The sequence below is a fragment of the Olea europaea genome, chromosome 21, assembly GCF_002742605.1.
Source record: "Olea europaea var. sylvestris chromosome 21, O_europaea_v1, whole genome shotgun sequence".
In the NCBI taxonomy this organism is placed as follows: domain Eukaryota; kingdom Viridiplantae; phylum Streptophyta; class Magnoliopsida; order Lamiales; family Oleaceae; genus Olea; species Olea europaea.
Window position 1 is genome coordinate 18146097 of NC_036257.1, and position 16721 is coordinate 18162817.

Here is a 16721-nt window from a genome sequence, read left to right on the forward strand (position 1 = left end):
TATTTGTTAAGTATTTATAAATTAAGTATATTATCAAAATATGTGCAATCACGTGTTCGATTATATGATTATTACGAAAATCTCTTTTATTATGATACATGTGGAATCTCAAAAATTATTTATGGCATAATTGTGATTTGGTATGTAAGACATGTGATATTGAAATTTGTTTGATATGTGAGACATGTAATAATTAGATCGACCAGAAAGTACCGGTGATTATATATTTTTTCTAATTCACAGAGGGGCATTGACCGTGTTCTATCCTACACAAAAGGGTCTTGACCAGATATTGGTCTCGACCGTGTACATATAGTTAACAGAGGGGCCTTGCCCATGTTCTAGAATTGATTACCAAAGGTCTTGAGATCGACTTTTGTTCATGGAGGGGGCCAAAGGCTTGTGACGAAAGTTCTTAGTCCGAGGGGCAGATTATAGATTTCAGTCAGATGGTACATTTTTTGTGAATTTTTCAGTATATTTGATAGGATGTGATTATAGTATGATTATTAGTTGATATTTATAGCTTGACTTTGAGATGACATTTGTGACGTATGTAAATGTTTTACATTTTGGCTATAATTATATAATATTATCTTGCGAGTTATTCAATGATATGAACTCGATTTTGATAAAAATGTAAAATTTAAAAAGTATAAATATTTTCGAACTTCTCCACCCACTGAGCATCAACTCATATATATATTTTCCCGTAATTTTTCCTACAGGTAGCAATCGATTTTTTTTTTTTAGCTAGAAGAGCCTAATGATTTTGGAATGAGAGTTACACGACATGTTGAGTGTTATAACTCATATTAATGAAGCACGAAGTAAAAAATTTGGGCCCATCGCATTATGTTTTACATAAGTATTTGATTTTGATATTTTTTTTTGAAGTAACTCATAATCAGCCTTGGAAATAGATTTGACATCTAGTCAGCATCTATTATCGGCACATGTCACGTTTCGGGTCCACTAGAATGATCCGGAACGGGTCATATCATTTATCCATTTGGCGACCAGACAATATTATACATTATATGCATTTTTAATATCTCTTCTCCATTAAATTTCCTCCAACCACTTATATATCCATCCAACCACCGCGTCCTCCTTGGTGGTAGCCATCATCGCAACAACAGCACGAGGTCATCACGACATCAAGGCCTACAAGTTGAATTCTAGCATCCTTTTCCGACCTGTTTTCATTGTCGGAGCCAGAAACCTTTTTCTCTCTTCTACTTATCAAACGATAGTCACGCATATAGTCATCAAAGCCAGCAAAATTGTAGTGCAACAAGAAGAAAGCCAACCATATTACCCTAAGTTTGCTGGCCTGAATCTTTCCTCCCGGATGGTGGTTGACTCTAGCAAGGAAGATGAGTTTGGACTTTACTTGAATTCTTCGATTATAGAAGAGCAAAATTTCAAACATGCTATGTTTTAGCATTGCGTCAAGGTGCGGCACATTTTTAGCTATGGGTTGATCAAAGTAACGCTCCATATAATCTTATAAATGGTACTGTAGAGTACATTGTTAGCAATTTTAATGTTTCTATTGCTAAGTCAAACTTAGAAAGGCCAAACCACCAAACTCCACCACTACATGTTGGAAGCACGACGACACTAGAGTAGTGGCAGAATTCTTGAATTATTGTGAGCACAATCGATCTGGATTTATTAGATGATTAAACCAAGCCATGAAAAATGGTTGGCATGAGGGAAAATTGAATTCTACACTAGGCATGCCCTATCAAAATCTATGCACAAGATATAATTCTTCAGTTTTTTCCGGCACATGCCGCACATCAGATTATTAGTTCTTCAATTGTGTTATTGCAACATTTTTTTTTAGTAAAGTCAAAATTTTCAGATCCAACGCGACCACACTGGATAATTTGATGGTAGTTCTTTTATTGATGCAGGAAACATAATAATATGAATAGAAAATAAAAGGGCACGTCTAACCTTACCCTCAAGTGAATTATTTTTCGTTTAGGTCTGTTTGATTGCACAAATTTTTCATGAAAGTAGGAAAGTAAATTCCATTTTCCACCTTTTATATATTTGATTGGCCAAATTTTCTTTGGCAACCCCCATTTTCCACCTTTTTCGAGGAATTGGTTTTCCCGTGGGTTTGGTGGTTTTTGATTTTCCAGGCGGCCTTTTTTTTTTTTTTTTAATTGAAACAAATTCTATCTCAAATTGTAACAATTCTATCACTTTAATTGACAAATTTCATAGAAAACAAAGCTAAACGAACATCAAAAGATTCAAAATTGCAATATTTTCTAGGTGAAAAATTAAGCACATTTAATTGACAAGTTCTGATAAAACAAGTTTTAGACAATTCAATTATCTGAAATTCCTTTTCTTCTCATCCAAATTCTATTCTTACAATCAAACAGACACTTAAATATTTATCTAGTTGTTATTTTTATTTTTATTTTGTTAAAAAGTATTTGTTGAAATTTGAGAAAAAAAAAGTATCCTAAACAATTATAGTTGTTTCTTGTAAGTTTTAGCAATATTTGTAGCAATATGCAATGTGTAACACAATTTTTGTTAACGGAGTTCTAATTTGGGTCTTTGGTTCCATGAATGTACAATTTTATAAAAGTTCTCTCCAAATATTTTTCATCCATTAAAATTGTTATATCATTACATGGCTCGCCTGAATTCAATAGCAGCTAGTCAATGAACATCAACGAGTTAATGATAAATCGCAAAGTGTTCTAACTTTGAATGTTCTTAGAGAGAATAAGATACTCATGCCTTAACTATTTACGTGTTACCTTCTTGAGTTTATTTTATATAAGGTGTTGGCATGTTCTATTTTGACTTAGTGAATTGTATCACTTTCCACGCTTCTTGTATTTTCTTCATCATCTATTAAAATATCTGGCATGTAAAGCACTGATGGATTACTGCAAATTTACAACCAAAGAATTAATTTGCTATTTCAAGCACAATGCATTTGAATTGATTGCATAACATTCATTACAAGTACAGATGTTTGACACTATTCCCCCATCATTGTATGCACTCATTCCAATACAATATGCCCCCATCAAATGTTTGTTAGCTCCTATTTAACAACCTTTAATGATTTAAATCATTTGCTACAATATCTTTGTCCATCACACATTCGCACAATAAAATATTTTACACACTAACCAATAAAGTTTCATTACTTTTTAACTTCACATTCTCCAAAAATACTATTCAGAACACTTTAATTTTTGAAATAATGGGTATCAAACAGGATCTTATTGCCACCCACAACTTAAGAGTCAAACAATTTAGTCCTACAACTTTTGAGTTAAATAAGTTAAGCCTATTTTTGGGTAACGTTATAAGTATGTTATAATTTATTTTTCGATGTCAATTATTAGTTTTAATCACGCATTTCGTAAGATCTATAAATAATTTTAGATCCAGCAATTGTCTAGAGCTAGGACGATCGTTGATCGTTGACGACGATACATATACTTGGTTGGAGATATCAATGCTCAACCACAATTCCAGATTTCAAAATGGCCGAATGGGGTTTGCAATTGCCAGTTTGAGAGAACGTGAGAGAAGGCCAACGTTTTAACTTAATGTATTAATATGCCTAACTAAAAAAAAAAAAAAAGGTCCATAACAAATGGCCCACAATAATTTCCTCCCTCTAGGCTCGAAGCTTCCCCTGCAACAATGGTGACTGCAAGTCTGCGACACAGCCTCCCTCTGAATCCAACTGGTAAATCTTGGTAGATCAACACGGGCGGCCATGCCACCTCATCTGGTGCTTGATCTACCACTGTCTATAAGTATTACATACTTATTTACCACACGTTTTTATCACGTTATAATTTTGAGAACTCACAATTTACCCAAACTTATGCTAAGAATTTTCAATTACCCAAACTTATGCTAAGAATTTTCAACTTAGTTGTCTTATAAACTATGATGAATTATAGTACATTCAATATGTGAGTTTACCAACTTGTAAAAAATGCTACTTTAACCAAATATAACCGTGAGAGTTAATAGAGTGTATTTGAGAATGTTTATAAACTGTTTAAATAGATAGAAATAAGTTAATTCTACTTTCCCGATCCCTCGTTTTATAACAATTTGATAATTTATAAATGATTTATAAATTTTGTTAAAATTTGGCCTAGTCACTTGTCCTCTTGCATATGTGGTACAAATAAATATAATACAAGAATTATGATTGACAATTTAAAAATGGCAATAATGAGATGAATATGGTATCACCCAAATTATCTTCTCTAATAACTAGACCAAGTAAATAATCCACTCATGGGTTTTCCATTTCAGACTATTATGGTTTGATTTGGCTACATAACGTTCTGTGCCATAAGATATGTGTGTTTGATTTTACTGCCCATTTTAAATGCTCCTGTGAATGACAAAAATCAATTCCAAAGCTAATGTTTTATTTTAACCATTTTGAACAAATAACTTGAACAATTCTCATTTTTTCTTTTATTGTTTTTTGTCAAACTGATTGCTTTGATTTTCATAATATTAATTGAAACATTGAGTTCAAGTTTAAATCAACACAAATTGGTCGTTATAAAAGCGTGTATAAGATAATTGGAGTTAATTGTTCCAATGATCGCTGAACTTAATTCCATATCTTTGATTGGTCACTGAAGTTTAAAATATCGAGTTTTGGTTACTAAACTATGTCAATATTTTCGATTGCTCACTGAACTTAGGTTCATGTTTTAGATTGCTTACTAAATTTTAAAATGTTAAGTTTTGGCTACTAAACTTTGGAATATGTCATACGTTACTCATTAGTATAACTATTGAATTTTGAAAAATATCGAATTTATAGTGAATAACGTACAATATTTTTCAAAGTTCAGTGAGTAATGTACAATATTTTTCAAAATTCAGTGAGTAATATACAATATTTTTCAAAGTTTAGTGGTCAAAACTTGACATTTTAAACTTTAGTGAGTAATCGAATACATGAATCTAAAATGCAGTGACCAAGACTCGACATTTTAAATTTCAGTGATCAATCAAAGACATGGACCTAAGTTTAGCAACCATTGAAACAATTAACTCAAGATAATTGTGTATACGTTAACACTAAACTCTTATTTTATTTTTCTTACATACCACTACAAATAAAATGATGATCAAAATATCCTCATTAATATCATCCAAATACATGCCCCATACAAAGGTGAGATCTAACATAAAATTTATTTATATAGGGATAAATAAATCATATATTTCACAAAAAAATATACAATGACTAAAATAAGAATAAAAAAGATAGAAAATGCTAAAAATTAATGCAAATCTAGGGTTGTTTTCTATTATCTTGGATTACACCTTCATTCCCTGCTAGCATCATGTACTTATCCCTTCTTGTAAGAGTTGTGCATTCAAAACCCAATGCATGAGCCAGTTGTCTCTGTATATAATTAGCCACCTCATGGCTAGATTTACCTCCAGCACAAGTTAGTTCTTTGGGCACCATCCCAAGAATCTGAACTCTGTAAGTTGGTCTGGGGTTCATCAAGAAGAAAATTGGGTCCAAACACTTGAGCCCACTTGCAGTAGTCCCATAAAACATGGTCACATTTGTGTTAATGGCAACGGGCACAATTTCATCAGCTAATTCAGCAAAAAGTGAGCTAAATCTCAACAAATATGGCTCTCTGCAGGTGGTTCCTTCTGGACAGACCACTAAATCACCTTCACTCAGTAATTTCTGCATTGTCTCACCATCTTGTTTTCTATCTCTTGTTAATCTGACTGTTTTTATAGGCGCTATGATTTCAGACATTTGACTTAGGCTGTAGGTTACTGCAGTTAAGGGTTTTCCTAGGGATGTGCTGAGGAAAACTGGGTCCAAGAGGGTTCTATGGGTGCAAACATAGAGTACACCTTTACCATTTTGGGATTTTAAGGGTGCACAGCCTTTGATTCTGAGGTTTACACCACTTGAAGTGCCTAAGAAAATGGCCATTTTGTAAGGTAAACAAATTCCCACAAAAAGTCTGAAGATTGCCAGCACAAATCCAATAGGAATCCACATGAACATGACCAAAGTTGCAAAGGGAGTGGGTAAAAAAGCCAGCCTCCCATCATGGAAGACTAAGGGCTTTGGATACTTCTCTCTTGGCATTACTGAATTTGCACCGATTTTGCTGTCTTCTTTGTTGATCACATATGCTTCCTGTGAAAATTATGAATTTGAAAAACTTGTTCGTTGCTATTGTGAATAAAATGTGTCGTGCAGCACCAAGATACTCAAGTGTCCACTACTGTGAAAGTACTAAAATGGGATGCTCGAAAGCTGGTTAAGCAAGTTAATTTATACATACCTTGCAAAGGGAGATTAATAAATGGTCATGAAGGCTTGAAGTTCCAATGCCAATGTCTGGTCCTTTTTCCCCAAACAAGTCCTTAAGAGCTCTATGCTTAATAAGAAGACCAGAATTAGATACTAGACCAGTGAAATAGTGCCCTATTGTATGCAACTCTTTATGAAAGTTTAAATTATAACTTAAATTGATCAAACATTTTTTTATTCACACTTTTATAGGACTCACAACTTATGTAAGCACTCTCAAACATGACACTAGTCCATTTGCTTTGTATGAAAGAATTAGCAAAATCAACTCCCCATTAATTTTCATATAATTTTCGGTCTCCCTTTTTATTTATTTATTTTTAATTTCCGACCATAATTTTCACAAGAACCAAGATTGATCATTCTGATTAAGCTTCCACGTTTTTGACATATACAAGGAATTGATTTTCTATGAATTGAAGGAGCAAAAACTGTTCATTTCTTGGACTGTGTGCGCATCATCGCTCTTGAGATAAAGGCCAGAAGGCCATCAATGAGTTTCTCACTAGAAATTTCTCATGAATTGACCTATTAAAGCATTAAATTCTTTATTTCAATTTGTCACAAGAATTTGATGGTGATCAAGTTCTGCAGTTAATTACAACCACCAAGAGTTGACTTTGTTTTATTTCTGCTTAAAGAATGTTAACCTAATTGTCTCGTTATCGTATGGATGAAGTAAATGGAAGTGGGTTTGTTCTGGATCTTTATGTTATCCGCTTGTCAACATTATATATTTATACATTTATGCATGTGTTGTTCTATCCTTTTATAATTGGTCATTTTGAATTTATGTGTTCATTGACCTTGCGCCTATCACCCAATGGAAGCTGGTCATATCCGACATCGTTACTTTCAAGGCAGGGCTAGTGATTGGAGTTTGAGATTATGATAGATCTGAAATTTAAACTTGATTCATGTTGAAACATGTGCTTCAATAGTTGGAACTCATTTATTCTTCTGCCAAATTCATATATTTTTCGTTTCATAATAGAATCGACATTAAATTTATTTATTTTTATGTTGTTTCTCATACCGTGTCTTGGATCTCGGGTTTAAAACAAAATCTAATTGTTAATATCAAGTAGTTGAACCATCCTTTTCGAATGAATCCCAAACACAATTCCATTTGAGGCAAACAAGGTGGTTGGTGAGATTTCAACAAGAATTTTGAGACTTTTTGCTATTTACTAATCAATTGGTTCAAACCAACTGGGGTGTAGGGTGGCTATCAAGAACATGGAAGACCAAATCTCGAAATCAAAAAAGGAATGTTTTGATAAATAATCCAAATTGAAAATTAATGTTTAGATTATAATTCAAAATTTGAGATCATGCAATTCTTGTTAATGAGTTGGTAAGTCTTGCAAAATACGATCTATATGCAATTTTTAAAAGTTTGAATACTCCGTTCCTACCTAATTTGTTGTCTTTTTTCTTTTCTCAGCTTCTTTCTACCAACAACATATTTTTCCCCTAAAACCATTTCTTCTTTGTATATATACGCAAACTACCAAAATATAATAACTCAGATCGGTGCGAATTGCATAAAAATAATCAGATATATATTATAATTCCATACAAAAGAATCACATCTTAAATTAGTAAAGGATGCAAATTCATGAGTCACTTAATTACCCTACAAGAAATAAAACAGGAAGAAGCACAACATGCAGACGTTTTCTCATTTTAGAGCATGTTTGCCTAAACTAATTAACTTCTTATTCTGGTTGAATGCTTAATTTTGAAACTAGCTGCTTACGTTTAGCCATACATACCTATATATTTACACCCTATTTGAGCCACATTCTTTAAAAATATATAAATATATTCTTAAACAGTGATTTAATATCATTTCAATTACACATTCTTCAATAAAATTATATTACACGCAAATCCAAAACATTTTCTTATTTTTCAACTATACATTTCCCATCAATACAGTATTCAAAAATGCATTTTTATGAAAATAATATGGCTCAAACAAGGGCTTAATCTATCTTACCAAAATGTGCAACCGAGAATGGCCGCAAGAGTTATGTAGGAAGAGAGAGGTGGCAATTCAGAGCAGTCACAAGAAATTGAAGAAAATGAGAGAATGCAGGGCGTTCGAACATAAGCATATAGCAGCAATAAGAGATTTCACATGTATATCTGAATAAATGCTTCGAAAACTTCCTTTATATCATGTGGAGCATCCTTAATAAAAAAGGATGCTGCCTGGTAGACGAGAGTCATATGCACATTTGAGTTTCATAATCAGATAATTAAGCTAAAACCTATACAAAAGTTAGCGGTTAAATCTGACCAATTCTTATTCAGAATCAGCCGCTTATGGCATGTGTGCATTCTTCTCCGGTGTCTCATCAGGATCACCCTTTGGGCTGTCGACTCCAATATATGATCCATCAGGCTGACAGAACAAGATGTTCAGATTGCTGGACGTTAATGATTCCTGAGAATAAAAAAAATACCTTCAGATCAGGTTATATGATGACAGTGAACTGATAGATATAATGGACGATTTTGAAAGACAACAGGTATTCATGCAATTATGTTCGTCTAGAAGTTCACGAATCACGACAAATCTTGAATGTGAAGTGACGAAAACAGGAATGTTGACCCACAAAAGGATAAGCCATTTCCTTCATATACAGCTCGAAGGAACCAATTGATGAATAAAATTTGTTAACTAGAAAGCATATGACAAATCATCACAAGTTCGTATTGCATTTACATCAAAAGACAGCACAAACAAATACGTGACGTACCAGATCACGAGACCCTTGACCCTCTGTCTGGAACAGTATAGGTCGGCATAGCTTGTCTTCACTCATCAAACTTGAATTCTGAAAGTGCGAGACCAGAGCTGTCTTCCCCTGGATTCTCGCATATGCCAATGAAGCAACCTTTTCACTATTAAATTTTTCCCATTTCTTCCCATTAAATGCCTGCGTAGATTTGCATATGATAAAGTCAGTTCGTCATCAAGCAGATTAAGAAATAACATATAAGATTATGTAGCTTGCCAGGGTGATTACAGAACATCACGAACAATTGTCAAATGTTCCAAACATACTAGAAAAGTGATGAAAAAAGGAACACAGACCTCGTAGAAGGTGATGATGTGTGAAGGAGACGCCATGTTGATGAAGGCATACCCGACATTGCACTTATTCTGGACAACAGAATTTAACATAAATTACCTGTGGATTGACTTTAGCAAAATAAATAAATAAAATCTAACTCAGCTGAGAAATTACCTTAAAATCAATCGGTAAATATAGGAAATCATATGTACCCTTGTGAGTTTCATCAATAGCCGCCAGCAGCATCTTCGAAGTGTACCTATAAAGGAATGTAGGAAAAATACTTCAAGAATCAGTAATTACTAATTAGGGAAAGCAAAAAGATATTTAAATTGTTCCCTTTTCTTACTTGTTGGGAATATTTTTAATCATCAAAGTAGTCCTAGTATCTTCCCCGTTGATGATATTTTCCAAATCTAGTTGATACTGACTTTTGTTATCCATGTGGCTTCCACTATCAGCCCTTCTACTACGACCATTGTCACCAATTAATCTACCATTCAGGGTTGCTCCCATGCCTCCATAAGAGCCATTCCCAAAATATGTAGGACCATTCTTTGACATTGACATCATTATGGACGCAGGAGAACCAGTTTTAGTCAAGTTTCCAGCAAAAGCAACACCTAAGTTAGTGGCCCCAGGAACCCCCATGTTCATCGCATGGTTCCCATTGGTACAATAAAAATTTGTGGATCCAAATGCCACAGGGTTCATGTAGGATGTTTCAGGTGACTCGGGGAAGAAACCAAAATGCCTTTCTGGTTGTCTACGAGATGGAGCAGATCCAACGTGATGGTGTGAACCCAGAAATGAGCCATCCTGACTGGAGTATGGGTTACCAATTCCCTGTCCAGAGGACGAGAATGGAAGTCCCTTCATCGATGTTGACCACGCAGAAGAATTTATGCTCTCTGAGTGAATAGTAGGACTTCCCCAGAGAAACTCAGGGCCAGAAAGTGTTCCAATGCTAGATGACTTGGAATCACCAAATGATGACACAGGTCCAGGATTTGGACTTAAACTGGGATCAAGAACAGGACATTGATGCTGATAAGCTGTTCCTGGTGCTGTATTAGCCTTGGTAATAACCTGGTTCGCATGGCTTATTCTTCCAGGATCTTTACCAATTGGAGCAATCTTCACAGGATTTGAAACCTGGGAAGGAAGAATGGAGGCCAAACCAGGTAAGGGGTTGCTTCCCACCGGGCTGAGATTTCTCAAACCAGGTGACCAACTATAACCATGCAACAAATTGAGCTCAACTGGACTGACAAAATTTGACCAGCTACCTGTGAGAATTGTGCAACCAATTTTAGCATAAAATAAGAAAAAAGAAAACACTTGAATGTTAATTCTTTTATTAGTAAAACCTGCAATGAATTATATGTCTAATGAATTCGGAAGTGTGACAAAAAGGACAGGTGACTTGAGTCTTAGTCTTGATGGCAATACCATAATAAAATTTAAGTTAAATCACTATGGCAGTGAACATCCAATTTCCAAATATAAGCATAGAGAGCATTATTATGAAACATATATTCAGAACATACGAGACCAAGTAACATTTCTATTTTGAAGGCAAAACTTCAAAATAGAAATGCAAGCCATGCCACCTCCACTCCCCAACAGCAATAGAATCATTGTGTGAAACAAATGGCCTTTGTAACAATCCGAAGACATAACATCTTTTAATCTAAACACAAGCAACTGAGAGGCATCGGTATATGAACTTCCTACTTCCACATGCATTCACAGGAGAGGGTGAGCAAGAAAGTGAAGCTGACAAGGAAGACCTTCGTTCCTACTTGTAAAGTATGAAAATGACAATTATAGCATCAACGATGACAGTGGGAAACGTGTAACTATTGTCAGCAAAAACTGAAAAAATGATGGTAGAAATATAAACCAAGACCATATCACAGAGTAAAAGCTGAGATATTAACGTACCTCCGGCGAGCTCCACCAGGCCTGCTAGGTTCAAGTTTAATGCGCTTCCCAGCTATGTCACTTCTGTTTAAGGCCTTGAGAGCTGCTTCTGCAGCTCTAACATCATAAAACTCAATGAACTTATGGTGTCGTTTATGTGGTGTTTCCCTGATCTGCATTTCATAAGAAGACAACTAATACAACGGAAGAGGAACTCCAGCGGAAGCCACTATAAATAACAGCAAAAGACAAAACAAGGACAAGAAGTAAACAACTAGATACATGGGAAAAATTATACCTCCTTGACTTCACCATAAGCCCCAAATATTTGGCGAAGGTCTTCATTGGTTACTGAAGTGTCTAAGTTGAACACCACAAGAGTTCCTTGGTTAATATCTTTCTCTGATGGGTTATCCTGAATGTAGCAAGAAAATAATGATCACATATTCAATGGCATTGAAGAAAAAAAATGATATTTTGGTACATACCTTGGGAATTGAAAAATGAATATCAAGTTTTCTTCGTCTTAAGGGCTTGTTTTGTAAAGCGCGCATTGCTGTTCGAGCAGCTCTTATGTCATAGTAAGATATCATCACAAATCCCCTGTGCTTACATGCAGTATAGAGAGTTCTGACATCTCCATATTGCTATTAGGAAAAAAAGTAAAAACAAATATAAGTTGTGTAATAAATTAGTTCCACTCAAACTTAAATATACAACTAGGAGAACAAAATTTGCCTAGAACATAATAGCTGTTGTCAGTATAAAAGTTCATCGATGGCCATAAGTTAAAGCAGATTCAGCTTGTCAGCATCTTAGACAATAGCACATACCTATTTTCTCTTTTATACGAACTGGAGATATTTGTTTGTTATTATATACAAAGAAATACAACTTCAACTTAAATGAAACTGGCACCAGACTACAAATTCAAATACTCATATGGTTCATGAATAGAATTTTACAGAAGAAAAAATATTGTTCCACATGGAAATCATACCATTACTTTACTACTTGTGGAACATCCTAAGAATTATCAAACAAAACATCTATTTCAGGAATGTGATAAATATCACGTCTTTCTATTTTTTATTTTTTTTTCATTTTTCGTTTTGTATTTTATTTCATATATTTGTTTCAAGGAATTCACCCTTTTATGTATCAATCAACGTTTTGCAAATTTGAGCTAAATAAGTAAGGAAAACAAACAGTTCATTTCATTGGAGCCACAGAAAATAATTGGAACATTCGTTACCACAGTGATATTAGCTATCCATGGACTAACAAAGTGTTAATGCACATACACACACATAAAAATGCAATACAGTACAACACTTTCCACCCTCTACGACAATCTGAAAAAATAGATTATGAAGTTCCCCAAAAATTGGAAAAATAAAAAATACAACTGAGATACTTCTTCCAATCAATTGATATCCATGTTCTTTTCTTTTCCCAAACTTCAGAAGTTTCTTTAAAAGCAAACATCAGCAGTACGCTAACTACAGGGCACCACATGCCCAAATCCAGTCCAAAATTATTTATAAATGGAAAAAAAAAAAAAATCAAGTAAATGGCAGATAACACCAAGTTTCTGAAATTATCAAAATGAATTAGTAGGAAGAAAAACAGATAAAAAAAATGCATCAAAATACTGATTAGCATGCAAAATTAATTAAGGGTGAAAATATAGACAAGAGTACGATGCAAAAATTTAGGAATCTGGCTAGAAATTATACCTCAAAGAGAGACTTCAGTTCTGAGTCATCTACGTTACTGTTTATATTCCGTACAAATAATGTTCTTGAAGGATGTTCTCCATATGGGTGTTCACTGCTAATATTTGCAAAGCCATTTGGGAGACCATAATTGGCAATGATGTTTCCGTTAATACCATCAGACATACTTAACCTTGTGATTCCATTTGCCAGATTCTCTTGAGGCACGGATTCTATTTCTAATCCCCCTCCACTACCAAAGAAATCATCATCCAATCCCTTAAGTTGAGTTGGCAAGCTACTAAGATCAAAATCGTCAATGAGGCCAGCTAGGAGCTCCTCTTCATCGCCAGGGAGAAAGCTTCCTATAGCATTTGGTTCAATATCTTCGAGTGGATACTTAACTTCATCTTCTAGACGAAGTTTACTTAGGCTTGGAAAAGTATCATCAACTGATTGAACACTTTGTTCGGATTCATTAAAAGTTACTGCACATAAAAAGAACCAAATCTAAGAAAAATTCCAAGTAACAGGAAGACGCAAAGAAGCTCAATCACTCATGCTTACACTTATTGATTGGAAGGAAAGGCAATGAGCGAGAGAAGAGGCTAGCATCAATTGACGGATGATATCCATCAATTCCAGATGGGATTCTCCATTCACTTTTTTCTTTCCCTGGGATGTTTGCAAATGGAGTTCTAGATAGACCTAAAAACAAATGCAAAATAATCAGGCAACGAGAATACATTTCTGAAAGTGTATCTCAAATGTTTGAAATCTCGTAAGCTGCAAAAGGTGGGGAACCTTCAAAGTTACCTGACGTAGAATTATTTGAAGATTGCTCCATTAGATCACTTACTGCAAAGATAAAAAGATAAAAAAGTATCATAGTAGCCCCTCATTAGAGAAGTTAGGAAGTTGATCAATAAAAATAAAAGTTCCAAAAAGCAAATATGCATGCATAGACGACAAACTTGATTTTTTAAAGCTACAATCTGTCATTCTATCTACCGTCTCACAAAAAATAGAAACAATATACGAGCAAGGGAGAACAAGCACACATACGCATGCATACACAACAAACTTGATTGCTTGTTTCTATAAATACATTTAGCAACCAACTACTCATACCCATTTTGAATTAAGAAATAAGCAAAACTTGACATATGAATCACGTCATTAAGAAATTGAGCAACTTCAATTGTATATTTAACACCCCCGACTAAAAAAAAGGCAAATAACAGTATTAAATAAATAGTATATTCACTAAACCAGAAAAGATCAAAACAGAAAATTTTTTGGAGGGGAAGTGCTCAGCTGATTAGAACAACTAAAATTTCATTTCATGTGAAAACCCTTCAGAATTAATTCAAAGAAATATTATCTATCAACTCATAATTCAATTTGTTATTTGGTCAACTCGAATCCCCAAATAGATGAAATCAACCAAAAATAATCACAGTTACATCAGGGAGGGAAAAAAAAAAAACCCCACTTAATGTTCAATTCATACTTGACGAAAATTCAAGAAAAGATCGTACCTTTAGTCTTAATAGCAAATAAAGATCACAAATTTACCATAAAAATCAAACAAAGTTAGAGTCTTGAACACAAATAATATATCAAAACTTAGAAAACAAAAGTACTTAAAGAACAATTATTAAAACCCACATCAGTTATAGTAAAAAGGAGAAATACCTCATGAGACAGATGAAGACAATGATAAATAAAATATAAAATTAAGACCTAAAAACAGTTCCATAGAAACATACGAATTCTGTTCTTCTACTCTTCCACTTCCAATGCCTTCGCCGGAACCCCAGTAAATATTTGCAGAGAGAGATACTGGTCCCAGAGAAACACAGTGGAGAATGATTGGAGGGAAAAGGATACCTGGATTATATCTTTGACTGTATAACTATTGCAAGCTGCAGTTAATTATTGGATTATTTGAGTAATCTTCAATTACAGACGAGAAAAAAGGTAATGACAAGCAAACAAGGAAAGAATGTAAAGGAGACAAGTTTGTAATTAATTATATAGTTTGACCAAAAAAATATGTAGAAGCCAAATAAGGTAAAAAGATGAATTTCTTCTATACTTAAAAAAATATTGTTTAGTTTCAAAATCTCAAGAACATATTTGTTATCCAATGCATCAAATAAGAAAGGGAATTAGCTTTCTTACCTTTTCCGTTTCATCCTTCCACAAGTACCTTGATAGATTCTGCCTTGATGATTTATTTCACTTTCCTTTGTGCCTTTTATTTACGATACTATTCGATTATTAGTATCAAATATGATATTTTTAAAAGGAGAAAATTGAGCTTGTTGACGTTGATCATTGTAAAACCTCGACGCATATATATTATGGACGTCCATAAGTTAGACTCCAGTATATCATAAAGTCGACTATTGAAGATTAACTAAAGCACAGCTATATAATGTTTGAACAAAACTACCTTAAACGCAACACCGAATAATGTAAGTTTGATATTCTACAAGTGTCTCCAAAAAAGAGTAATTATTATTTGGGTACTAGAAATTATAACTCTAAAATGGTTCACTCCACGATAATGCAATATTATGCACCACTCAGTTATTTCTAGCAATAAAATTTGTTGTATTATGAAATTACCTATAAATAAAAGAGAAAGACATATATTTGCTTCTTATTCAATACATATATACATGCATTTTGCTCATCTCCTTACCTTCTTTATATTATATACACCATGATCTAATTATCAAACAGGTAATAAATATGGTGAGTTTTCACCCCTTTTTTAAGTTATCGAAACAAAAATAGAACTCATTTTGCAACTTCGAATTTTTCAAGTAAAATCATTTCAATGTTTGCACATTGAATTATGTTGTTTGGAATACAATCAAAATATAAATTAATTAAAATCCTGTCTAAATCAACATATTTAGGGGTTGATAAGGATATAAGAAATAAGGGGAAAAAAGTTAGAAATATTATTAAACTATCCACACGTTAAAAAAGCTCTTAGTCAAAGATTATTAGGCGTCGGAGGAAGTGGGACCCAATAGAAAAAGGATAAAATTTATATTTAATTTAATTTTTATTTTGGAGGTCGAGAGCTATTCCTATATTTCTCTCTTTGATGGTACTGTGGATTCGAATTTATCCTCTTTATAAATTTTAATAAGGAAAATAAAATAGAGTTATTGAAGGAGTAAAAGTATATTATAATTCGCTATGAATTAAATAAAGGAAAACAAAATTAAAAAGGAAAATTTAGGACTAATTTTGAGTCATCAACTTTCAAGTGAAATCTTGGGTCCTCAACCTTATTAAAATCTTTGTTCCTAAGTCATCACATACCAAAAAAATGTCAATATGGACGATAAAATCAAGCATAATTTAAAAATGAAGAGCAAAGTCGTCAAACTACTCAATGTCCAACTTTAAGTCACAATTTTATCATCCACGTTGACAGTATTTCACCATACGTAGAGATCCAATATCAGATAATTAAATAGGTTGCTTGGAGATCCATAATCACGATATCTTTATTTGGTTCTCACCCACTTTTGCCCCCCTTTTTTTTTGGGGGGGGGGGGGGGGGGGGGT

At 33.7% G+C, this 16721-nt stretch overlaps 2 protein-coding genes across 2 annotated transcripts; both read right to left on the reverse strand.

Annotated features, from left to right (window-relative positions):
* Positions 1 to 5156: 5156 nt before the first annotated feature.
* On the reverse strand, positions 5157 to 7238 carry LOC111370238 (glycerol-3-phosphate acyltransferase 1-like). Its single transcript, XM_022991924.1, has 3 exons — positions 7212 to 7238; positions 6363 to 6518; positions 5157 to 6214 (listed from the first exon to the last, which is right to left on the reverse strand). The coding sequence occupies exons 1-3, from the start codon at positions 7236 to 7238 to the stop codon at positions 5333 to 5335; spliced, it is 1065 nt and encodes a 354-aa protein (XP_022847692.1). The 3' UTR covers positions 5157 to 5332.
* Positions 7239 to 8542: 1304 nt separating this feature from the next.
* Positions 8543 to 15122, reverse strand: LOC111370994 (protein MEI2-like 2). Its single transcript, XM_022992926.1, has 12 exons — positions 14897 to 15122; positions 13941 to 13982; positions 13692 to 13832; positions 13146 to 13612; positions 11895 to 12053; positions 11705 to 11821; positions 11428 to 11579; positions 9830 to 10834; positions 9655 to 9739; positions 9501 to 9569; positions 9163 to 9342; positions 8543 to 8846 (listed from the first exon to the last, which is right to left on the reverse strand). Exons 2-12 carry the CDS (start codon positions 13969 to 13971, stop codon positions 8724 to 8726), a joined length of 2529 nt encoding a protein of 842 aa, XP_022848694.1. The 5' UTR covers positions 13972 to 13982; positions 14897 to 15122; the 3' UTR covers positions 8543 to 8723.
* Between the last annotated feature and the right edge of the window lie 1599 nt (positions 15123 to 16721).